General features: G+C 36.7%; 1 protein-coding gene across 1 annotated transcript in view; it reads right to left on the reverse strand.

The window, feature by feature from the left end:
* Window positions 1-10,624, reverse strand: part of RUNX1T1 (RUNX1 partner transcriptional co-repressor 1) — a gene marked incomplete at its 5' end in the record, with an annotated part of 150,994 nt that extends 140,370 nt beyond the window's left edge. Inside the window, 2 exon segments of the mRNA XM_081322724.1 lie at window positions 10,509-10,525; window positions 10,527-10,624. Of these exon segments, the coding sequence (XP_081178850.1) occupies window positions 10,509-10,525; window positions 10,527-10,624 (115 nt within the window).
* Window positions 10,625-25,797: the final 15,173 nt, after the last annotated feature.

The raw sequence follows: 25,797 nt of genomic DNA on the forward strand, positions 1-25,797 counted from the left end.
GACTATATAGTAACTTCTTTCTGTCCAGTAGATGTGGAGGGCAACATGCAAACTCTTTATCATATGACATATGGACAGTGCTGGGACAATAAACTATATATTCATTAGAATGTACAATTGACTATCAATATCTGCTTGTACAACATTACTTAAGGGATGTTCATCCCCGTTTAATACTAATGCAGCTAACCATATTCAACATTATGTAACTAGAGCTTGATTAGGACAGATACTGACAAAGCCTACTATCCAAAGGAGAAACAATCCAATAATATAAACAGAAGTAAAATTTCTCCAGTTGGTTTGTACATAATGAGTACTGTATGCACATTCAATTTTACTCTTTTTCTATTATTAAATAGAATATCTGTAAAATGCATACCTATAAAATGCCAGCAAGTATGCACCAACTGATATTCAGTTCTGAATGTTTCTGAGCAAATATTATTAGAAGCAAATGCTCATAACTTCATATACAGAGAAATTGTTAGGAATAGTAAGAATATTCCTAGTTGGGCATTCCTAGTTGAGATACATGTACAGGGCCTTCATCATTTGTGTTCTTGATTTTGTTGCATTTTCAACTTTTTGTCAAGAAGACTAGATCTTTCTCCCATTAAAGATTGTTTCATATTTTTATTGTTTCAGCAGGTTATTGTGTATCTTTTTAGCATGTCAACCTCAAATCAAAAGCTTTGCCAAAATGAATGCCTCCTGAACTTTCTTAACCACACACTTTTAAAAAAAAACTATATTCAAAGTGATTTTCCAAAACAGAAATTCCAAATCTAAAGTCCAGTTGGAAGATATGGGCTGTACTCTGGTGATTCACAGCATCCCAAATTTCAAGAAACTGCAATAGATTGCAAAACTTTAACAAGTCCTTTAATGATGGGCAGTTAAAGCATAAATGTGATAAAATCTGCAACACAAGGCCTATATCAGAAGGTCTGCACTGTTGTTGTTTTTTCAAAACTAACTGTGACAATTTATTTCCCACCATATGAATGAATGGAAGTGATGCATGCACAGTGAAGAAACTAGGAAATTCACAAACAGCAAACAAATATTTAACTCTGATTACCAACAATCTGGAACAAGAATAGCACATTTTTAAAAGGAAGATCTGTTTTTCAAAATATTATCAGGCCCTTACATGGACATGGACATAATGAATTGATGGACTAAAGGAGCTACTGTAATCCCATCACAGCGAGCTTTTTATTTCTTCCTTTCAAAATGGTATCAACAAAGCAGAGATTACAAAAGTTGTGCAGGAAGTGGAAAAAAACAAAGCACAATGCTTACTACAAAATTAAAATGTTTGCATGCCAAGCTCAGCCCAAATTTATGGAACCTTGAAAAAAACTAAGGGATGGACCAACTTCATTTTAACTACATACCTGTGCCCTAGGGCTTTTTTCCCTTAGGCATTTGAAAGTGTAACAGATCTGGTACAGAGAATGAAACATAATATGAGGAATGTGTATTTAACAAGGAGAAATAGATGATCTGATGTTAAGAATGTCTGTTTCAAACAGATCTGTCTCATGAGAGGTAAGGAAGAGAAGACTTTGGCTCTTGCATATTTTTCTATTTATGAAAAAATATCTAATCCCCCTTTCTTTTGAAAATAGCAAGGCAGCATATATGGCTCTTCTTCTACTTCATTTTATTTTCACAACAACCATGTGAATAGCCTTCAGTGAAAGATTTAGATTGGTCCAAGGTCACCCAGTTAGATTCATAGCCAGAATAAAAATCTAGGTCTAGGATGCTCAATCCTAGCTTGTCATTCTACACATTTAGCACACAATCCTCAGAAATAATTCCCCACTGAGTTAATTATATCTTAGCCCTACCTCCCACTATAGTTATTGCCAGGGCTTTTTTCCTCATAGAACGCTCAGAATGGAGTTCCAGCACCTTTTTTGGATGGAACCTTGTAGGGTAGGCAAGGCGGGTTGTATGACATGTGTGAGTTCCGGCACCTTTTTCTTTTACAAAAAAAGCACTGGTTATTGCACTAAGTTTCAAGATACATCCTTCTTATATCCTGCTGTACTATACTGCAGTATAACAGAAATCATAGTTCTGTAATTATTAATAGACAGTGATCAGAACATATTGTGTATTAGTAATGCAGATTACACTACTACCTTAAGATCTTAATATTGTACTTCCGGAAAATAAAAGAGAGATTTGAATCTTAGAACACTTCCAGTGAGGAACACCTGATGTATTGCTAAATTCAGAATGAACAGTGATTCGGCATCGATGGTTAATTAGAACATAAAACATCACATTTTTAGTTGATCTGGTTTGGAGAACAGCCAACTTAACTCAACCACTACCAGTGGTAATTCAAGGAACAAAACTGAGAATAAAGTAAATATAACAACACGAGGGGATTATAACATTTGAAATAATTTAGGAATAATTCTAGAAGGAAAAAAGAATACTTCTTGCCTCTAGGTATAAATTAATATTTATAAGTGCAGAGAAAAAGCCAAGCTAACAAAGAACAGCTACTGCAAAATGCACTAAATCATTCCACAGCTTAGATAGTCTGCAAAAAATATGTATTTTCAAGTTCATTCAAAGAGGCTGTTTTTCAATGGCCGCTATCCAATGTTACAGTTATAGAATCAGTACAGAAGATGAGATTCTACCTCTAGCATTTTCCCAAACCATACTAGAACAGTTTGGTCATCCTCAATTGAGTCAGAAATGACCTGAACAAATAAAATCAAAGTATTGATGAGGAAGAACCTCAATTTTGTTATTATTGTAGAAAGATGAAAATGGGATTTCAAAAAACAAAGCAAACAGAAAAAACACTACATACACTTAGTTGTTTGAGTAATTTAGTTCACTTTTATCTCACTGAAGTATGTGGCAAACCAAAGGTCCGATTAATCATGCTATAAATCTTAATCCAATTCAATATATGTAGTTCAATTCAATATACTGTAGTTATTACAATTAATTATTTTTCATTAAAGAAGATCCATTTTTTTTCATTGTAATGTGTTTCTTCATAATTATGATTGTGAAAAGAAGGGAGGATGGATGGATGCATGCATGCATGCAGGCTTTTAGCAAAAGTGTAGCACAAAGAAAAAGTTGTGGGTTTTTAAACTTGTACAACATTTCACAGTTAAGTCTGCCATTCTTAAGAGATGGCAAAATAATAAACATGGGTCTTTTGCATGCAATCATTTTGTATTTACTTACGGTACATATCTAAAATCACCGATTACCTGGTGATTTCATTGTAAGCAGTCAGGCGATTTAATAAATCGTCATGTTCCAATCTTGTTAATTTAATACTTACCAAGAAGAAACTCTAATTAAAAAAAAACTCCTTACACGGTGAACAAAAATAAGTGATTCTATCTTTAAATATAAAAATGAAAATACATTGCAAATATATCAGAATTGTGTATCACACTATGGAAACTCCCTACAAATATTTCTTTTTTTAATCCATCTGCCTTATCTAATATCATAGATGAGGGAGCATCCCTAGAGAACAAAGAGAAGATAGAATCAATTATATCCAGTGTCCAGTTTCTTCAGAATGAAGGCATCTGTTCCATGCCAGTGACTTCCACAAGGAAAAAAAACACCATAACTTTGAAGGCATCTGTGTTCTTGGTTGACAGTCACAGATCTTAGGGACTTCTGTGATTGCCCAGCTGCAAACATTATTTGCCTATTGCTACCACTACTGCAGCGGATTTCTTTCTTTCTTTCTTTCTTTCTTTCTTTCTTTCTTTCTTTCTTTCTTTCTTTCTTTCTTTCTTCCTTCCTTTCTTTCTTTTTCTTCTTTCTTTCTTTCTTTCTTTCTTTCTTTCTTTCTTTCCTTTTTCTTTCTTTCTTTTTCTTTCTTTCCTCTTTCTCTTTCTCTTTCATCTCCCTCCCTCCCTCTCTCTCTCTCACACACACAAATTTAGAAAAGAAAGTGTAGCTATGCAAAATTGGTATCAGTCACCTAAACTTTTAATTTCCCCACTTCATATTCTACAAATACACTAATGACATGGATAAATAAGGATTTCTCTTATTCACCAATGTCACTGACCCATCTCCCAGTGAATAACCTACAAAGAGAATCCTTAAACATCTCTGTGACCAACTTCACCATCATCATCATTAGTATCATTATTACTATTATCCCAAGTAAGAGGAAGGAGTGTTAGGTATCTTTGCTGCTTTGAGTTATTTATAAAATTATTAAGGTGAGATAACATAAATATTTTCATTATGTTGCTCTTCTTTTTCTCATTCCACAAGGCTCTCAACTTCAAAAATCCCAAGGGCATACACATAATGTTTGTAAGAATAGAAGGAATATAGATAAAACCTAACCTCTAAGATTGACAGACCTATTTTAACACCTTATTTTTACCTCAATGATCACTTGAAAACAGCTGCTATACAGGAAACCAGCTTATGCCAAGCCAGACTATCTAACTCAGGGGTCCCCAACCCCCGGTCCATGGACTGGTACTGGGCCGCGGCATGCCAGCAACCAGTCCACACAAACAAGCAAAGCCCCATCTGTGGGATGCCGGCAGCACACAAAAAAACTTTTTTCCATGGAAAAACCTTTCTCCACGGAACCAGTCCCTGGTTCCCAAAAGGTTGGGGACTTCTGATCTAACTAATCTTATTTATTCTCCTTATCAATGGGCCTCCAAGACCATAAACTCCCCAAAGTCTCCCACTGCAATCTCATTTTAACCTGGGCCATCCTGTAAAATGATAATGATTTTAAATTAATATTCTTCCTTTATGTTTGTTTAAACATTCATGCATGCTACTAGTGCAATATGCCCCAATTGTGTTCATTATGGAATAGGAACACCTCAAAACACAAAGAGCAGCATCGATTGTCCCAAGAGAAAGCAAAGTTACTGAACCTTGGGTCATAAATGCAAGTGTGAAACTTGACAACTAACATCTGCCAATATGTATGCAATACCTGCTTTCCCTTATAATTAGGAAAATATGTTGGAGAATAAAACTTTAGAAATATTGTTCACAAAGAGGTGATGTATAATTCCAAACAGGCTGATTTTGCTATCTTGAATAATGCTTTAAGATCCATGTCAGATATTCAAACAAAGGAAACAAAATTAAGACAATGGCAATCTCTTAACAATAGCTTTGAAATATATATTGAGGGAACAACAATATTAGGAATGAGGAAGAAATTATTTTGATTCATATGTTAATACAAAGCATTCATTCATGCTTCTCCAAACTAATATGCAAAGCTGAATGAAAATATTCTATGGTTTTCATATTTTGTGATAGCCTACCCAATCAAAAAAAGTATATAAATGCCAGGGTAAAAAACACAAAAATGTATAAGTGATCTGCATATGAAGATTGTACATATTTTCAATTGCCTTTTTATACTAAAAATCACAACCTGAATGAAAAATTCAACCCTAGAAATAGACCTCTTCAGCCTAAATGTTACCTGCTGTAGGTAATGCTGTATTGTTTAACTCATGCGTCAATCTACTAACAATGCATTGCATGTATGTTCTATCTATAATAAACCCATTTGTGCCTAAATTATTGTTTATGGAATTACTGTCCTCTACTCATTGTACAACTATTGTTTCACAGTCAGTTTTAATAAATGCAATAAATTTAAGGTTTATGGAAGAGGGGAGTATGGAAAAATAGATTGGTCTTTTATTTGGAAATATGTTTTTTGACTGAAGTGTGTATATCTGATAAGTATGTATATCACTTCAAGTCAGCTTTGTACAGTATGCTTAAAAACCTGATAAAGTCAGGTTGGAATGATAGGTACAAGGTGATAAAGTTAAGCATCTTTTCAGTCATAAATTAGTCTTCCCTCAAAGAACACAACTCCACAATCCAGAACTACAGTAGAATCCTAACTCTATTACTCTTTTGAATCTGCTGACACATTTCTGTAATACTGTCACACTTTTCCTCCCAGCAACAGCACTAATTTGTTTAAAGAACAAACCCACAATCTGGCACCATTGTTCATAAATATCTGGCAATGCTATCAAATTTCTGGCAGCTGAGAGACTTAATCGCTTTAACAAACAATTTTACCTGGAAGTCCCTTTAAGCATGCTTTCTTAATCTACTGTAGCATTCTTCCCAAATTTCCTTTGCAGAAGTATTTTTGCATGCTTTTCTGTTTCAATATCAGAGAAAAGTCATACTGGAACAAACATTTCTGTCTCTTGCTATCCATTCGTCCAATTCTATCTTAATTCTTTGGAATGCTGTTATTCAAAAGCCAGTACAGTCTATGGTTAAGGCCCATCTGAGGAGATGCTTTTAATCAGTTCATTAAACTGCATATTCTCAGGCCCTAAAGCAAAGATCTTGTTTACTATGCTATTTTACATTTTATCTGGTTTATTTTAAAAGTATGATCTATGCTTTCTATTTATATCATAGTGTACCTCTCTTGGATACAAACCTTTCATCGTGGAGAACAACAAATAACATTTGTTATTATTGTTTTAGGGAAAAACAAATACTTAGCTGAGGTATTAAAGCAGATATAAATGATGTAAGGGTTTTTTATTGAGAAAAAATCATGGCAAGTGTCAAAATGAAAATCTTGATGCCATCTTAAGTTATATGTATTAACACAACATGTTGTGATAAAATGATTAAGGAGTAGTTTGCATCCTGCTGCTCTTAGACCAATCAGGAAATGTTACACTGAAAACAGAACATCAGCCAGACAGTCCATTGTGGAAAGTCTTTTGACCCAGTGAATTGAAACATGACATTTGAACTACCACCTAGGGAGGTGACTGTGCGGTCATCATCAGTCAGGCAAGCAATGTAGCCTATAGCTCTTCAGATAAAATGAATCACAAAGGGAAACTGGTTGGTGGTAATGACTGGTACTTATGCAAATTGCATATTAACATCCAGCTAGGCAGATATTGAAGCGTCCTATAGCCATTGAGGTAACTACAGGTTCCTATATAACTGAGGTGGGCCGTGAAACTACTTTCTCAGATGGTGGTTAACACTCCTGTTTTAAAATGTGATAGAGAATGACCTATGCTAACTGATGCTAACCAATAATTTAAAATAACAATAGTCCACTTTCATTGTTGCTACTGGAAGAATAAATTCATCCACTAGATGGAGTCTCACTTATAATGGCAATTACTGCAAGAACTGCTTTGTAACATAAGCTATCTTTTCTTTCAGATGTTCTGTTTCATTGTGTAACAGTCCACACAGATTACTGAGCAGAACTTAGAAAAATAAAGGTTCTTCAGAGACTTTCCTTTCACCTGTGGATTATTCCACTGAGATAATTAACCTAATTACTTATTCAACTGAGCTTCTGATTATATTTTTTTTAGTAGGCCAATGATTGTATTCATATTACCAAAAATCTGAAGAAAAATATATATTTAAAACATGGGTACATATTGCAATTACAAAAAATTCCCTTGGCATATTAACATTTTTTCATACTAATTTACCTCATTTTGAATATCACTTAGTATTTTTTCCTTCATTATTTTTTTTTAAAAACCATCTGATTTCACAAATGCTTAGCTCTTTCCCTTGCCTATTCTATACTTTTTATTACACACATGCTTTTAAAATTTGTATCCTGTGCATTCCATATAACCTGATTAACAACATGACTGAAGAGCCTTTTTAATGAATACACTCAAACATAATTTAGCCATTTTATTTAAATATGGAAAAAGTTGCACTGAAAGACCTATTAACTAAAATACCCTTGATTACCTTAAAATTTTGATTTACTGGTCTAAGAAGAAACAGGCACTGTACTATTGTGCAGAATGAGAGAATAGTAGAAAATGAATAAATGTCATGTTAAAATAAAGAGAAAAAATATTCTAAGGCTGGTTTCAAAGTGACTTGTTTTCCAAAATTAACAAGTGCTACACAACGTACAAATGTTTACTTAAGAAAACACATTTATTTCTCATCACCGTAATAAATTCCTAGCTGCATACTATTTTTCCTGCCTCTGATAAAAGTGCTAATAAACAAAAGTGCACATTAAGCTAGAATCAGTTTTTCAGAACCAATTTTTCCCCCAAATAACCCACTCACATTAACAAAAGATTGCAGTGGCTTGCAAATTATAGGGTGTTATTTTTAGTGGAAGTAGTTCAATATTCATATTGGAACAGATGTAGCAGTTTAACAAAACAGCTCTTCAAATCCTGCACAAATTGAAAACAGGAAAACTGATTGCATTTTCTCTTATCACTTTCCTTTTCTGAATTGACACTTATGGCCTTCTGAAAATTTACACGTGGCTTTCATCTCAGCAGCACCTGCTGATCAAACGAAACCTAAAATTTTCATGAAAATGGATTCATTTTCTCTACATCATTTCAGAGAAATATCAGGAGTTCACTTCATGGCCACAACTGTTGTATTATAACAGTACTATTTGAATTGATCCTACATTTTCATTGACATTTTAAAAAATGAGTTAAATCACTGGTGATTCTTGTCATATTAGCTCTTTCTCTGCTTTAAATTAAATTTCATCTCCATGCTTACCTAGCACTGATGAGTTTTACTGTAGTACTGGTTCCATTTTATAAAGTATCTCAAAGAATTTGAGATAATAAAGGTTTTAATATGTTTCATATCTAACTTTTCTTGAAAAGGTATTAGTACATGCAGGACTTGATGATCCAAGTTGCCAGCAAAAAAAATCACAATTATAGAAATTGATCCAACAATTATATCAGAAATTGTTTCTCTGACATGGACTCAGACAAAGAGATGGTATTTAAATTATACCATTCATTCATCATACAGTCTATGAATCCAGTGGAACTGTGAAATCCGAATGAATAATAGGTTTTGACACATTTTCCAACCAATTCTCGCATAAAAATGATAAAGCAACAACTCCCTGACACAGAATGTGAAAATGCAAACCCAGAAATACTATTTATTCTTGGGGTAATTAAAGAAGTTCTTAAGATTTGCTCTGTGTAACAGATAGAGATCTAAAACTTCCACGTCTTCTGCAATTATCCATTGATATTCTGGTTTAATGATAAGGAGGCCTGAAAGCAGACACAACATATAATATATGTGGCACTCCTGCCTTCTGGCTTGTGAACTTGTGTTCCATCATACTTGCTTACTGAGGCAATCCTAAGCCTGAAATGTCAATATATTCAGTCAATGCAAGTAAAGTAATGGGACTCTATTGTCTCATCCCATTGATCTTCTGTTGTCAACCTGGATCCATGACTTCCCACCCCTTTCAGCTTTAAACAGATTTTAATTAGGCTTGCAGCTATTGGATCATGTTTCTTTAACTAGCTATGCATACACCTGACCAAGCACTGTAGCAAAATGGTTAATCCCTCTGAGTTAAGACATATTTGGTTTCTAAGGAGCTTATTTATAAACAACCATTCTTTGGGCCGATTTATAGTTCACCTCATTTTTTTGTTTAAATGTTTACAGTAATAGAAAGTTTTAAAAATATTAATTACAAATTTATAATATTTCTCTTTTCTTCAGTTCTGAAGAATACTGAGCATAATATCATTAAAAAAATCTTACATAGGAAAATCTGTGCCATGTCATTTAAAACCAAAGATTCTAACATTAAACACAAACATTCTTTCTTTAAACTGTAGTATCAATCTTTTGACAGAAATTATTCACGCATCCAGGTGTAAAATCCAAATCAGACATCCCACGAGGACACAATAGTTAAAAGCTATTTGAACTAGTACAAAAGATTAAACCTCACTCATCTGTCTAAACATATTTGTAAGTTAGTCTGTTTGGGACTTCTTATTCATGCACTTATTCATTCTGAAGCCTGTCATACAGACCCTAAATGGAAGAACCTTAGTAAAGATGGATGAGAAGAGTTGAGCAGATATAAACCTTCTCAATCTCTTTAAAAAAATCTACCAAAAAATAATCAGAGCCCCTTCCCTGGCAAATCTTGCGCAAAAACCCTTCTTTCCCCCATTATCACTCAATAAAAGAATAAACTATACTTTTACAAGGTTAATTTTTAATTCCCATCCCATCAATGGACCTTTTCCCCAACTCATTCAAAAGCCATGGTTTACTACGTTCTTTAAAAAGAAAAACTACACCCAATCAGGTCGAACAATTAAATATAAACAGAGTGGAGTGAGGAAAGGTGGGGAGAGTAATCCCACGTTTGCAAGTCCAGCTGAATAAATGGAGTGGGGGAGGGACAGGGTCTATATCAAACCTCTCCCCATCATACACACGTACACAGGTAGATGGATCCTTCTTCTCATCTTACTCCAGGCTAATCTTTAAATGTAAATTCTCTACCAGCTAAGAGGAGAGGCAAGATAAGAGGTTACATCTTCACTTGGAGCCTGTTATCAACTTTAGCATCATTTAGAAAAAAAACTTTGTGGGCTGTTAAAGAGGCAGAAGCGGTGGTGCTCCCCCCCCTTGGAGATTACCTTCTGGCTGAGGAGCACACGGGCAGGAACCGAGACAGCAGTGCAGCGAGGGCTTTGTATTCATTAAACACACATTGCAGCTTATCTGAAGTAAAAGCCTTGTCAGGATGGCACATTGTGTGTGAGAGAAAAGGGGGGAGAGTAGCAGGGAGGGGGGGAGAAAGAGAAGCAATGTGCATCAGGGTGATTACAATATCAGCCTGATCCAGATGGAGGCAGAAAAAATAAACAGAGGGAGAGAGAAAGGCATTGGCCTATGACTGAGAGGGGCAAATCCTTCTGGAAGTAGAAAGACCAACTTTGATATATACACACACATACATACACGCACACACCTGCTAAGAAAGCAGAGCTGCAAGCAGTTTCCAGATCTCCATTTTTTTTTCTTCCCTTAAGTTAACATTCACTTCATAAGCATCTATCTTTCTCTCTCTCTCTCTCTGAACAGGTTGAATGCTAGGCAATGCTCTTTCTGAGCTGGGTGTCATGCCCCAAAAGATATGAAGTAAAAAATGGATGCACAGGCAAATTGATTTACTGTATTTATAATCTAAGTTACCTCAAAGGGACTCAGGGTAGTGTGTACCATTCTTCTACGGACCGTGTTTTATGCTCACAACCATCCTGTAATGTTGCATTACTGAATGGTGGTGAGTGGTCCAAGGTTACCAGTTTTTCATAGCTGCATGGGGGAAATTCAATCCTGTATTCAATTCAGTTCAACACCTAACAGAGGACAATCCAGGTCCTTCCAGACTTTTGGACTGCAAAAACCTTATAATTTTATAGCATTAGAGTACAGTCACGGTAGTCTAACTTTATGAGCAATGTCAAGTAATCTGCCCCAGGGTTAAAAATCAAGATTAAGAAAGCTGACATTCAAATCTTTGTTCATTTTCATATTGTTTCTTTTAGCATTGAATAATAATTTAATTTTCCTTTTCTAGTGATTAACATTTATCCATGTCAATCCACCTGCCTATTTCATGGACTATTTGCTCTTTTCCCTTTGTTTAATTTTACAAAATGCACAATATCACACTATAATGGACTACCAATCAAAGCTGAGTGAAATCTGGAATACTTTTAGTTGTCTTCCTCCAGTGTAGGGTTAGCAAAAACACATTCTTGTTTGATGAAGAAAAGAGCCAATTCTTTACTAGAATATGTCGTGTCAAGAAAGTCAGTCTAAGTAATAAATTTTATTGATTGGGTTCATTTTAATATGCCATTAAAATGTATCTTACAATAAAATATATTTATTGTCATTTTTGGGAAATATTTGGTACAATGTGGTTAATTATGCCAATTAATAAGAATAACTTCTGGTTCCAGAAAACTTGACTTGTATTTTGTTTGCTCTGTAATCATATTTTTCTTTTACATCCCTTCCTTCCCTCCCCAATTTCTTCTCCCTAAAAATAGTTACCAAGGGAGGAACAAAAATGGTGGTGATGCCATCAATATGACCTACCTTGAATTAGGATCTGAACTATATGTCCTAATCTGCTAAACTGACAGCCCAATGAGCCATGCATTTCACCTCAAATTAATTGGCTTCAACATGTTAATAAAAGAGATATACAATCTATAATCTCTTCCCTGAACTGCTAACTAAGGTTTCCCTTCCTTTTAATTTATGTGAAACTGACAACAGAGTAATGTAATCTGATAAATTAGCAAATCATATTTAATTCAGTCTTTGACCATTTGTGGATTTCTTCTTTCACTATCTAATATGCTTATGAAAGACATTTTTGTAATCCACTGCTTTCCAATGGCAAAGCCAATGTTTATTTTTTAAAAAAAGAAACTGTATTGAACAAGTTATTATTCCTTCTGTACACAGGAATACTGAGGAATGACAAACGAGATGGTTGGAGATTGAGACCTCTCCTGACTGAGGTTTAAATAAAAACACAGAAATGCAATTTCTATATGAAATCAAAATAAAAAATAGGAAAAAAAACACTTATATCAAATAGGCTAACCTATTTGATATACAACATATATCAACATATTTTACAAACTCTTATAAGTGCTATTATTTGCCATAATTAACTAAATGGTCCATCTATATTCTGAAGAAGCATTCTTCTAGATATCAAATGTAGTCAAATAAAGGCAAATGTTTTTCCCCAATTATTTGTCCCAGCTTGCAATCTTCCATGAAACATCTGTTTGTCATAACCATGCACAGCATGTAAGCCTAGACTGATGTTTGACCTGATCTACAAGGCACTTCTCAACAAGTAAAAATAAGCTATAACTGCCATAATATGATGCTTAATTTATTTTGGAATAACTGCATGTCAACAGCAAAACAAAAGACAAGTACTCTATTTATCCCACCCAAAATCTTTTTAGCACAGGACCATTTTTCTACCAAAGTATAAAGATAAAAGATCAAATCCAGCACTTGAAAGTGATTCATTTATATGGAAACTTATAAATGAAATCATACATAAAGGTGATTTATCATAAATCCTCTGAGTAAACTAGTAATAATCTAATAAGAGTCAACACTGACTTGATGGCACATAATCAATCAACCTAATAATGTAAATTTTTCATAGCATCATTAAGATATTGATGAGACATGTACTTTCCTTTCCTATAAAGCTTATACTAAAAACATTTATTTCTATTTAAGCACCCTTATGAGACAGTTCTATTAGCTTGATCATCAATATAATTTGCTAGAACCAAGTACCAGTAGTTGCAACATAATTTTATTTCAACAAATCAGTTTAATATATAGGGAAAGGAAAAATTAGACAATTGTTCTAATTGTGCCTAAATGTACATTGTAAAAAATAACAAATTTTATTGGTTTAAACTGGCATGTGTTCATTTTCACATATTTGAAAGAAACAACATTCCCACATCTCGTTATCACTTTCTCTTAATACTCATGTTTTGGGCCACTAGATTCAAGAAAAATTAGACACATATTCACACACACACACACACACACACACACACACAAACCTCGGAAGTATGCTCACTGCAAATAGAACATTTCTGGTAGTAGCAATTTTAGATGTAGGACTCCAGGGGAGGTTAGGCTGCAGTATTATAGAGTAAATTCTATGGAATGCCATGGCTGGATTTAAGTACTCATATGTGAGTTTGTTTTTGGTTTAGTGCAGTATGATTTGTAATAGTTTAGTGAATTATGTATATTCAGATTATTGTAATTTATTCAGGAAATCAAATTAAGGTGATCATGGCTTAATAAAACATTAATTCCAAGTCAATATTCACAGCATTGGTTTGCTAATTTAAAATCAATCTCAACTTTATCCTACAGTACATCCTAGAAAATAAAAGCACAAGTTGTGCAGTCATTATGTAGGAAACAGTGAATTTGGCTCTATTTAGGTCAAAATTGCCCTTATAATGTATTTTAATTTTTTGATAAAAAATATCTATTAACACGTTCCATTGCTTTTTTTTTAAAGGAAGCAGTATATATTATATACTTGATGGTCAGAACGAAAATGTGTAAGAGATGAACCATTCATAATCAAAGCTGTCTGAAAGTTCAAGCTTGGGGCTATAAATCTTAATTTCAAGTGATTCTCTCTTAATAATGATTACCTTCCTGTAAATCAAAAAAATTCATCTGCCTTAGGCAGAGGCGTATTTAGCTGTTTAATGTTTCAAAATCTAACATCTTTTCTTGCATTGAATATGTGAATTCTAGTGTGCAATAATGTGAGAATACTGACATATGACTATTATGCCATAATACCTCATTGCTCAGCTCATCATCACTTCGCTTGTAATTCTTATGTTAATTATGGTCATAATTACTATAAGCAGATGTGGTAGAAGTTCCTAAGATCTTTTTTATGGCACAGTGTATATTTCAGTCCTCTAAGATTAGTGATCATGTGTATCCATATAATAAGGTTAAATAGAATGCACAGAAAATACATACTTGGACTAAAATATTCCTTTTCCATTTTAGTGAATTCCTGCATATCTAGTATTAAAATGAGCAACGTTATTATTTGTTACTAATAATTTAGCAAAGGTAAATATAAATTTAGCATCCTCTGCTCAACCATCTCTGATGCATACTACAGGTCCATGGCAACCACATAGCATTTACTTCCTTTCAAAATTAATACCGTCCTGTTAATACACCACTGATTTTTAATAATATAATTAAATTTCATTGCAAGTAAACATCTCAAGTCTTTCTTTCCTTCCTTTCTTTCTCACTTCTCAGTCTTTAATTAGTGTGAACAGACAGGTGCCCCTTCTCATACAAAAATGTGATCTAGAAATAGAGCAAAAGTAGCTTTTTCTGTTTAGACAACATACAGAGCTCTACTCTGTTCTTATCACTCACAATTACTTCTATTATGCCGAGGCAATGCTTATTTTAATAAACCATTCACTGCTCTTCAAACATCATTTGAGAACTTTCTTATCAAGGAAGGTAAAAAAAAATAATGAAGATGGAAACTGATGTCTACCAGATTAAGCTAATAAATTCTAAATCAAAACCTCTCTTTATACAATCATTAATCTTTTAACTATTCTTATTTGTAAATACCGGTTTTATTCACTGCTACTTTTATTCCCCTATACCCTTAAACTAGAGCAAGCTAGAATTAGAATATAATTGTTCAATTTTGTTTTTTAAAAAATCAAATGAAGTATTTAACAATGTATGAATTCATGTGAAAAAGTAATTATGCCATGTATTGGAAGGCTTTTGTCTAGTGAGATCATTCAGTGCTCAGCATGTTAAAAGGAATGTGGAATTTAAAAAAAAAATCACACTGGAGTCCATTCTTCCATGAAAGATGGTCCATTGACATTCTAATAGTAATATTCCTTTTTATGTGATAGTACAACATCTATAATTATTACTTCCCAAGTTAGAGCTTTGAGAAAAAGACCATTTTTAAAACTTATTCTAGGCAGAGCCAATTCATAAGAAATCACCTTCATCAAACAAGACGATTATTTTATCTCTGTTTAGTTCCAAATTTAACTTAATGGGGGGCATTGGAAAATAAGTATTTTTTTTTAAAAAAAATCATATTGGTACTAATGATCAATCCTTTGGAATTATCTAATATATTTAATAGCAATGGGACTGCAGCAAAGAAAGTTGAAATATGGACAAACCCCAATTTCAAGAGTGCTTCCCAAACTGCTTTCAGAATATGCCTGCTAAAGAAATGCTTCACAGAAGCTCAGTGGTTCTCCTTTCAATGGCTGTCAGCTGAACTCCATTTCAAAACAGTGAGAAATAGGAGTTGACAGAGAAGAATTCTTTAAGCTTGCTGGCCATTGACCACGATTTCAGGTGCCCTGAGCTTCCTGTTTCCTTTTCTATGCAACAAACAGTACTTTTCAGCATAAGATATGATGTGCTGCAGAAACATGATGACACATTGATACAGGCAAAGGTATACTTGTGGTGCTTCAGTGGAGGGCCACCAGCAATAGCTTAACAGTGAAAATGGGAAAATGCTATTTCAAAAATAAAACAGGAATCACTGAAATGATGGATACCTCTGAAGAAAAACAAGCAGATTCTAGAATGAAATGGGCTAATATCATTAATTACCTTCCACTGCAAAACAGAATTATTGTCTATTGGTTCATTCATAAGATGTTGAAAGTGAAGTATTTCTCATTTGTATGTGAATGAAGGTTTGATTTCCCATTCAGTTGTTGCTACAGGCTTTCTAAATTAAACAATAAACTATATTTACAATATTACACAGTACTACAATGGAGTTAGAAAGGAAGAGGTAAAATCAACTAAGCGGATTCATCAGGCACAATGAAATTTGATATGCTGTCTTGAAAACTTTCATACCAATACTTTAAAGAATATACTTGTGAATACAATGGCATTTAAACATTGGTGAGGCTTTAAGAATCCACCTATCTCCCCATCTCCTGTCATTAGTTTAATGACTGGTTATTGACATGTGCTTCTGAGTAAAAAAAATATTCAGTATAGGTTTCTAGAAAAAAAAGAGTCTTTAGAAAACAATTCTTTTAAAAAATGTAGTTACAGAAGATCATGTCAGTTAGCTTTATGTAGGAAATCATTCCAGAATTATTTACACTAGTCTTTCTAGTTTCTCTAAAAAAGCAATAGCTTTTATCATTTATCAATTATGATTCAATCTAATATAAGAATATTATCCATGCTATAGTCAGTAATTAGCAGAATGAAAACTAAGTGGAAGTCTATCAGATTAGCATGAGGAGGACCTTTCTCAACAATGTCATCTAATTCTAAAAAGGTACCAATTTGACTAGCATTTAAAGTACATTATGCTATCGACACAAATATTCAACCGATAAAATTCTGGCATTGCTATTAAGGTATTTTGACAACATTAAGAAGCCTAGTTTTTTTATTTCAAAGGTTTGTATTCATTAAACAGTCAAAACAGATAAAAAACTGAAAGAAAAAAAATATGATTTGGTCAGCAACTCAGACCACCATCAGGGAATCAATTTTCAGCAGCTGTAGACAGCCATTTAAGTCTGAGACCTGAACAGATTAATTAGGAGAAGCAATGTTAAAAGTTAAAGGGGTCAGAGTTACATTAAGTACATGAATTTTTGCATTCCAAGACTCAGAAGTCATCCATCAAGGAGGTGAGCCAGATTGTAATACTTCTTAGGAAATCCCCCTTTAGTAAAATGCAATGTAAAATCTAAAGCAAATCTAAGGCTAATGCATTTATGCATCTTATGCATTTACTTAGGAGTAAGTCCAGTTCAGTGCAAAGGGACTTGTTTCCAAGTAACATGCACACAATTGCACTACCCTGCTACTATTTTCAGATGTGCTGTCAAAGAAAAAGTAGTTCAAAGGTGTAATTCAGCATATGATAGTCACTTATTTCAGGTCATATCTGGTCCCAGGATAAATACTACACTTGCATCTAAAGAATACAAGGAGAACTTGGCTCCTATGTGCCTATGTTCAAATATAGTTTGAAAAGATTTCCTGACCGGAGTCCTCTCCTAACAGTAAATAAAACTTCAAATCAATGAAAATGCCTAGTTAGTGATCAGTCCTGTATCCTCTATGATTTTTGAATTGTGATGATTTTAAAGAAAACATCAGTGATTTAAAAGCTTAGGCTGTAATTCCATCCTAAATGCTATACACTTACCTGGAAGAATCACTGAACTCACTCTTAAGTAAACGTGTCTAGTTAGGAGCATGCAATACATTTATAAATCTGCATTTTCTTTCAGGCCCCTTTTCATAAATCCAGTATCTCTGAAAGTAACTTAATTAGAACTTTCAATTTCTAGTTTTTTTTACAGCTAATACACAGTTCTGTGCATTTCTCCTTCCATATATTGACATCTACTGTAGTGATACTTATAAAAGTTTCGGATTTGAAAAAGCAACGCCTAGAGCATCTTACCTGAAATGCATTTCTGCAAAAAAATAAATAAAAATAATCAAATAAGGGGTGCCTTTTGATACCATTTCTATATTTTGTTCGGTGTAGAATGTGCCTGACGCGGATCTTTCCTGATGATTACCTATAACAAAGCCATCACTACGGATGTTTAAATATATCAAACAATCTTGCATCGTACGAACTCGTACCTAGCAAGGAACAACTTCCCACGGGGACAGGAAAGAAATCAACGTTGTATTTTAGTAGTCAGCCGTTCCCACCCCGCCTAACTGCACGGCTATGATTATTCGGCGTTCAACGAAATCATTCCGTACATGCTCAGAGGCGCTGCTGTACTTTTTCCTCGGGAAAAGAGGGGGGAAATATCCCGGTCTATTTCCTATTAGCTTAGATTTAAGCCTTGGCTGAGGCACGCCGCTTGCCGCCCCGGATCTAGACGGCAGGCGGAACTTACGGAGGGCTAAAACTTTTCGCTCCTGCGCTGGGTTGCTTTGAGAAAAATGTCGATCGGGCCAGAAAGCAGAACCGACACTGCTGCTTTTCGGCAAGCAACCCACCTCTTGGCGGGGTCAGAGAAGCCTCCATCCGAGAGGCTTCAAGGCTGCCCCTGGAGCCCGCCTAGTTCAACCAGATGCGCGGGGGGAGAGTCTGGATTCCCCGCCTGCCCCCACAATCCGGTCCTCAACGCAGCTCCAGGATCTAACTGCGCGGCTCTCTCCTATCATCGCCAAACATTTTGCCGGGGATGGGCCGACGGCGGCGGCGGCGGCGAAGATACTTACACCGAAAAGGACTAGAGACTCCAACCATTCGCTACAGGCCGAGTGCTGAAAATAAAAAGTTCCCGTCCTTCTTGGAGGAGATCCGACAGCCCCAGGCCGGCTGGCGGAGAAAGGCGAGCGAGGAAGAGGGGAAGGCTAACCTCGCTTCCTTTCTTCTTCTTCTTCTTCTTCTTTTTTTTTTAACCCCCACCAATCCGGACGACCTCGGTCCACACGACCGCGCACTCGAGTCCAAACGCCGGGAACAGGAGGGGTGGGTGGATGGGTGGGTGGGTGCGGGAAATAAACACAAAGCCCAAAGTCCGCTGTCCTTCCTCCGGCGCGGGCAGGTTTGGTTTGGCTGCGGGAGCTTTACTGGAGGGGCCGCGCCGAGAGCCGGGAACGATCACACCTGGTTTGCAGAATCATCCCCGGCGCAAAAAAAAAAAAAAAAAAAAAGCGGGGAAGCGAGCCGGGAGTCCCGGCAGCAACCGCCCGGAGATCCTCTTCGTGGGGCCGAAGCTAGCCGAAGTCCCAGCGGCAACCGCTCGTCCGGCTGTCAACGGCCAAGCGCCCGCTTGCTGCCTCTCGCGAAGGCGGCGAGTCATAGATCGGCGGGCTTCCCTTGCGCCCGACCGCCTTGGGCAAGCCGCTCCATGCAATGGCTGCGCAGACCCGCCCTGCAGGAGCGTCTCCGCCGCTTGTTTGTTTGTCTCCGCGTGTGTGCGTGTGCGCGCGTGTATGGGTGGGTGGGTGGGTGCGCCTGGGTCTCTCTCCCCCCCCCCTCCTCTTCTACAGCCACCTCTAAAGTCAAGCAGCCGACTGCAAGCAGCTGGCCTGGCTCAGCTACCCAGGTGCAGAAGGGAGGGCTTAAAGCAGTGGGAGGTGATAGAGTTAGGAGACATCTGTGTCGGGAGGAAAGGGAAAAAGCGGGGGAGGGGGGGGTCAAGTGTATGTTAACTATCCTCGGGTCCTTTTCCTCTTGGGCAGCGGGCTGCCTTCGTTTTCCTGCCTTTTCCCGCCTCCTCCCTCCCCCCCCCCATTTATACAGTGGACGTGCCACTTGTTCCCAAGCCGAGCCGCTCCCCACTGCTGCTTCCTTTAAAAGTCCAGACCGCCCTCGAGTAACCCAAGACAAACACTTTCTCCAGCCATCTGGAGAGCTGCCGCCTTCCCCGGCTTGAATCTCGTCACTTTCGGAAAGAGGCAGCAGCCGGGCTAGAAAGCAAGCCACTCGGCGATCTTTTCTCGCTATTTCGCTGATTTGTTGGTGTTCATGTTAAACGCCGGCTGGGAGAAAACCGTAGCCGGATTCTTTTCTTCCTTTTTGTAATTTCTCTCCTTTCTGGATTACCGTTTTGGAAAAAGTTTTTCTTAACAACATGAAAACATAATTTTCCCCTTCCCCCTGGTGAGGGAAGCTTGCTAGATGAGATGATCACTCAGATTTTTAGAGGCCTTCTCGTCAGCAAATGTGAATTAAGTTGGTTAAAGAATTCTAAACTGGAAATAAACTTTGGGATGCAAAATGCTGCTTTAACGTTTGAGCTTTATTTGATTAACACTTGTTGCAATTAGCCAGTTCATTTATTGCTTCTTGAAATATGGTTGTTTAATTAGATTTTAATTGTAGCTACTCTTTAAAAAGGGGCTTCCACAATGGTGATATTTTTATGATTGTATTGTGATTTGGGCAGTGGGCTTAAAATCACCCACACACTTCATATAAAAGGATTTTTTGTTACGTAAATTGTAGCATTAGCAGCCAACCATTATGACTAATTACAGTGTTGGGCATTGGTTAGAGAGAGAGCACTGAATGAAGACAAGGACTCGGGTTCAAGACACTGCTCAGCCATATAAGCTCAGTGGGTGATCTTAGCTACTCACTATCTCAGCCTACAAAGTTATTGGGAAGACAAAGTAATAAGCCTATTCTCTGTGAAAGGGAAAAAATGAATAGTTTTAAGTTACAAATTAACACTGTATGCATTTGGTCTAGTGGCTAAGGCACCCTTAGAAACCAGGACACTACAAGTTCTAGTCTTCACTTAGACATGAAAGGCACCTGGATAATTTTGGAACAGCTACTCTCAGCCCAATCTAACTGACAGGGTTGTTGTAGGAAAAAGAGGAGAAAGAAGGAATATTATATATGTTTCCTGGCTTGAGTCATTTATAAAAATAAAGGTGGGATCAGATAGGTAGGTAGGTAGACAGGCAGACAGACATGCTTACAGACATTATAACAAGATGGGCAGAAAATAAATTTAATAACTATAATAAAAAACAAAAAACATATTCATCTCCAAATATTCAGTCATAAAATCTGAACTTTGTCATTGGTATGACACATGGACTTGCTGCTCTTCACTACGAAATCATATTCCAACCACTTACACCAATGGATGCTTGAACATTGAATCATAGCTATTCCCAGCCTAAACTCTCTAGCTGTATTAGTCGACTCCAGTCCAAATCTTCTGGAGGTTGACCATAAGGAAGAGATGATGCTTCACTCACTGTTTTACTGTTTGTGTTCAGCCCTATCTTCTATTCAGTTCAGTTGTTAGTCTTGGAGCTTTTACATTCCCCCCCAAAAAACTTTTGTTGCTGCTATTATTATTATTAATCACCCAACAGTTTCTAGGGAAGTGTATCTGTTAAAATATATATACAGTGTAAATCAAATCAATATTTGGCTGGGGCATAAAATATAGATAAAAGCTAGCAATTGCAACAATAAATCATAGCTTATACTATCGCAGTGTTTCTCAGTCTTGGCAACTTTCAGATCTGTGGACTTCAACAAGCCAGCAAGTCTGGCTAGGGAATTCTGGGAGTTGAAGTCCATATATTTGAAACTTGCCAAGGTTGAGAAACACTGCTACATAGCATCACAATAACATTAGCAGCAAATAATGCTCAATAACTCTTTTTAATTTTCTTCATATTTAAAAAGAAAATGGTGCCATTATGAGGTTAAGCTTACTGTCTCCATCATCACCTTAACTCACTTGGTAGAGTAACCAGAAGACTTCAGATGAGTGTAGCAAAGTAAATGGGAACTGGTCCTGAAGGAAAAAGACACTCTGCAGCATTTTCATCTCTCTATCAATGTATTTTCTATATTAAAAGAAAGAATGGAAGAAGGTCTGTAGATGTGATTAACCCTAAAAAGCCTCCCCTGAAAATATCTGCGGATAGATTGGGATGAACAATTTGAAACTGTCACTGTAATGGTTCTTTTTTGGCTCTTAAAGCAAGTAAAATTGTAAGGAAAAAGCTGAGGAAGCTGATGAGGGACCACATTCTGGAATCTGTCGAGATTATTATCAATTGAGCATAGTTCTGAAAAGAATCATAGATCTGATAGAAAAGGGCTCGGGTACTGAAAGTAAAAGAAGAAGACAACCTCTGAAGACTATATTTGTATCTTGTTGTGGCTTAAACTTATAGTAGGTTTTAAAGGAATCATATCTGAAATAATTTTGTATATAGTGTGATAATTTGTTGTTTGTTACTGGGCAACAGGATTGAATTGGTTAAAAAATATGAAGTCACTAATAGGATATGAATCAATGACATGTGTAGAGAGAGACATCATCAGTTTCCTCTGCTCTGGGAAAATCACATGTCAGTAATATGCGTATAAGGTGAGAACATTTGACCCATCCACAAATCCTAGGAAAACTCTCTTCCTCAAGGAGACTGAACTGAGACAGTTGAGGAAGCAACGGATGGGAATATGGCACATCTGAGCATTAAAGATGAAGGCATCTAGTGATGAAGGATGTAGTGAACAGGAAAGTGTATACTTTCATTGTTAATTTTTCCCATATTTTATTTATTTATTAATAAAATTTATATGGCCGCCCATCTCGCAAGAAGTGACTCACAGCATGTATGGTGGCATACAACAATTGAATAAAAATAAATAAAAACATTATAGAATGTTAAAAGCATTTTTAAAAATTAGAACATTATTACAAAATTTAAAACATAAACCCACATGGAGCAAATTAATACAGTATAGCAACCACAAAAAAGCTGTGTAAGAACATCTTGTTAACCTGAGTCCTCTAGGTCCTCTAGGTGTGGAGGGATTTCCAAAATATTAACAAGGATGGAGATAACCTAATTTTTTGAGGGAGTGGGAGGAACTATGTTCCATAAGGCAGGTACCATGGCACAGAAGTCCTGCCCCCTGGGTCCAACCAAATGTAAACCCCTAGCAGATAATACCCACAACATACCTTCTTTGCCACTTCTAATGTGATGGGCTGATGTAATCAGGGAGAGGCAATTCTCCAGATAACCCAGATAATCCAGGTATAGAAGGAGTGGCTTGGGCAGGGCATATATAGTTTCTGTTATCAGAAAAGATAGAGAGTATTGTTTTTATCCCCTTCATGGATTACTGCCTTGTCGTGGCGAAGGGGCTTGAGTAATTCAATGAAGCTATGAGCTATGCCGTGCAGGGCCACCCAAGATGGAAAGGTCATAGCAGAGAGTTCTGACAAAACGTGATCCACTGGAGAAGGAAATGGCAACCCACTCCAGTATCTTTGCCATGAAAACCCTATGGACAGTACCAAAAGGCAAAATGATATGACACTGGAAGATGAGCCCCTTAGTTCGGAAGGCGTCCAATATTCTACTGGGGAAGAGCAGAGGGCTAGTACTAGTAGCGCCAGAAAGAATGAAGCGACTGGGCCAAAGCCGAAAGGACGCTCAGCTGTGGATGTATCTGGTGGTGAAAGAAAAGTCCGATGCTGTGAAGATTTTTTCTCCATAGGAACCTGGAATGTAAGATCCATGAATCAAGGCAAGATGGACATGGTCAAACAAGAGATGACAAGACTGAACATCGATATCTTAGGAATCAGCGAACTAAAATGGACAGGAATGGGTGAATTTAATTCAGATGACCATCAGGTATACTACTGTGGGCAAGAATCCCTCAGAAGAAATGGAGTAGCCTTCATAGTCAATAAAAGAGTAGGAAAAGCAATACTGGGATACAATCCCCAAAATGACAGAATGATCTCAGTTCGAATCCAAGGCAAACCATTCAATATCACAGTAGTCCAAGTCTATGCCCCAATCACCAGTGCTGAAGAGGATGAAATTGACTGGTTCTATGAAGCCCTACAGCACCTTATAGAAGTAACACCCAAAAATGATGTCCTTATCATCATGGGGGATTGGAATGGTAAAGTAGGAAGCCAAAAGATAACTGGAATAACAGGCAAGTTTGGCCTTGGAGTACAAAATGAAGCAGGGCACAGGCTGACAGAATTTTGTCAAGAAAATACATTGGTCATAGCAAACACTCTTTTCCAACAACCCAAGAGAAAGCTCTACACATGGACATCACCAGACGATCAACACAGAAATCAGATTGACTATGTGCTCTGCAGCCAAAGATGGAGAAGCTCTATACAGTCAGTAAAAACAAGACCAGGAGCTGACTGCGGCTCAGACCATGAGCTTCTTGTTGCAAAATTTAGGCTTAAACTGAAGAAAGAAGGGAAAAGCACTAGACCACTCAGGTATGAACTAAATCATATCCCTGACAAATATATAGTAGAGGTGACAAATAGATTTAAGGAATTAGATCTGATAGACAAAAGTGCCTGAAGAACTATAGATGGAGGTTCGCAACATTGTAAAAGAGGTAGCAACTAAAACCATCCCAAAGAAAAAGAAATGAAAGAAAGCAAAATGACTGTCTGAGGAAACTTTGCAAATAGCTGAGAAAAGGAGGGAAGTGAAAGGCAAGGGAGAAAAAGAAAAACACACCAAATTAAATGCAGAATTTCAGAGAATAGCTTCTTAAATGAACAGGGCAAAGAAATAAAAGAAAACAATAGAATAGGGAGGACCAGAGATCTCTTCAAGAAAATTGGAGAGATGAAGGGAACATTTCATGCAAAAGTGGGCATGATAAAGGACCAAAATGGCAGGGATCTAACAGAGGCAGAAGGGATTAAGAAGAGGTGGCAAAATTACAAAGAAGAATTATACAAGAATGAGTTTAATGTCCCTGATAACCATGATGAGGTGTCACTGACCAGACATTCTAGAATGTGAAGTGAAGTGGGCCTTAGGAAAGCTGAGCAACAACAAAGCTAGTGGAGGTGACAGTATTCCAACTGAGCTATTCAAAATCTTAAAAGACGATGCAGTAAAAGTGCTACACTCAATTTGCCAGCAAATTTGGAAAACTCAAGAGTGGCCACAGGATTGGAAAAGATCAGTTTACATTCCAATTCCAAAGAAAGGCAGTGCCAAAGAATGTTCAAACTATCGCACCATTGCATTCATTTCTCATGCTAGTAAAGTTATGCTTAAAATCCTACAAGCTAGACTCCAGCAGTATGTGGACCGAGAACTACCAGAAGTACAGGGAGGATTTCGAAGAGGCAGAGGAACTAGAGATCAAATTGCCAACATATGCTGGATCATGGAAAAAGCTAGGAAGTTCCAGAAAAACATCTATTTCTGCTTCATTGACTATGTTAAAGCATTTGATTGTGTGGATCACAACAAACTGTGGCAAGTTTTTAAAGAGATGGGAGTACCAGACCATCTTATTTGTCTCTTGAGAAACCTATATGTGGGCCAAGAAGCAACAGTGAGAACTGGACACGGAACCACTGATTGGTTCAAAATTGGGAAAGGAGTCCGGCAAGGCTGTATACTGTCGCCCTGCCTATTTAACATATATGCAGAGCACATCATGAGAAAGGCAGGGCTAGCTGAATCAAAAGTTGGAATTAAGATTGTCGGGAGAAATATCAACAACTTAAGATATGCAGATGATATCACTCTAATGGCAGAAGTGAAGAGGAACTAAAGACCCTCTTGTTGCAAAGGAAGAAGAAGAGTGCAAAAGTTGGGTTGAAACTTAACATTAAGAAAGCCAAGATCATGGCATCTGACCCTCTCTATTCCTGGCAAATAGATGGGGAAGAAATGGAGGTAGTGACAGATTTTATTTTCCTGGGCTCCAAGATCACCGCAGATGGGGACTGCAGCCAAGAAATTAAAAGACGCTCTTGGGGAGGAAAGCCATGGCAAATCTAGACT

Source organism: Vipera berus (genome assembly GCF_964194415.1).
Source record: "Vipera berus genome assembly, chromosome: 3".
NCBI classification, from domain to species: Eukaryota; Metazoa; Chordata; class Lepidosauria; order Squamata; family Viperidae; genus Vipera; species Vipera berus.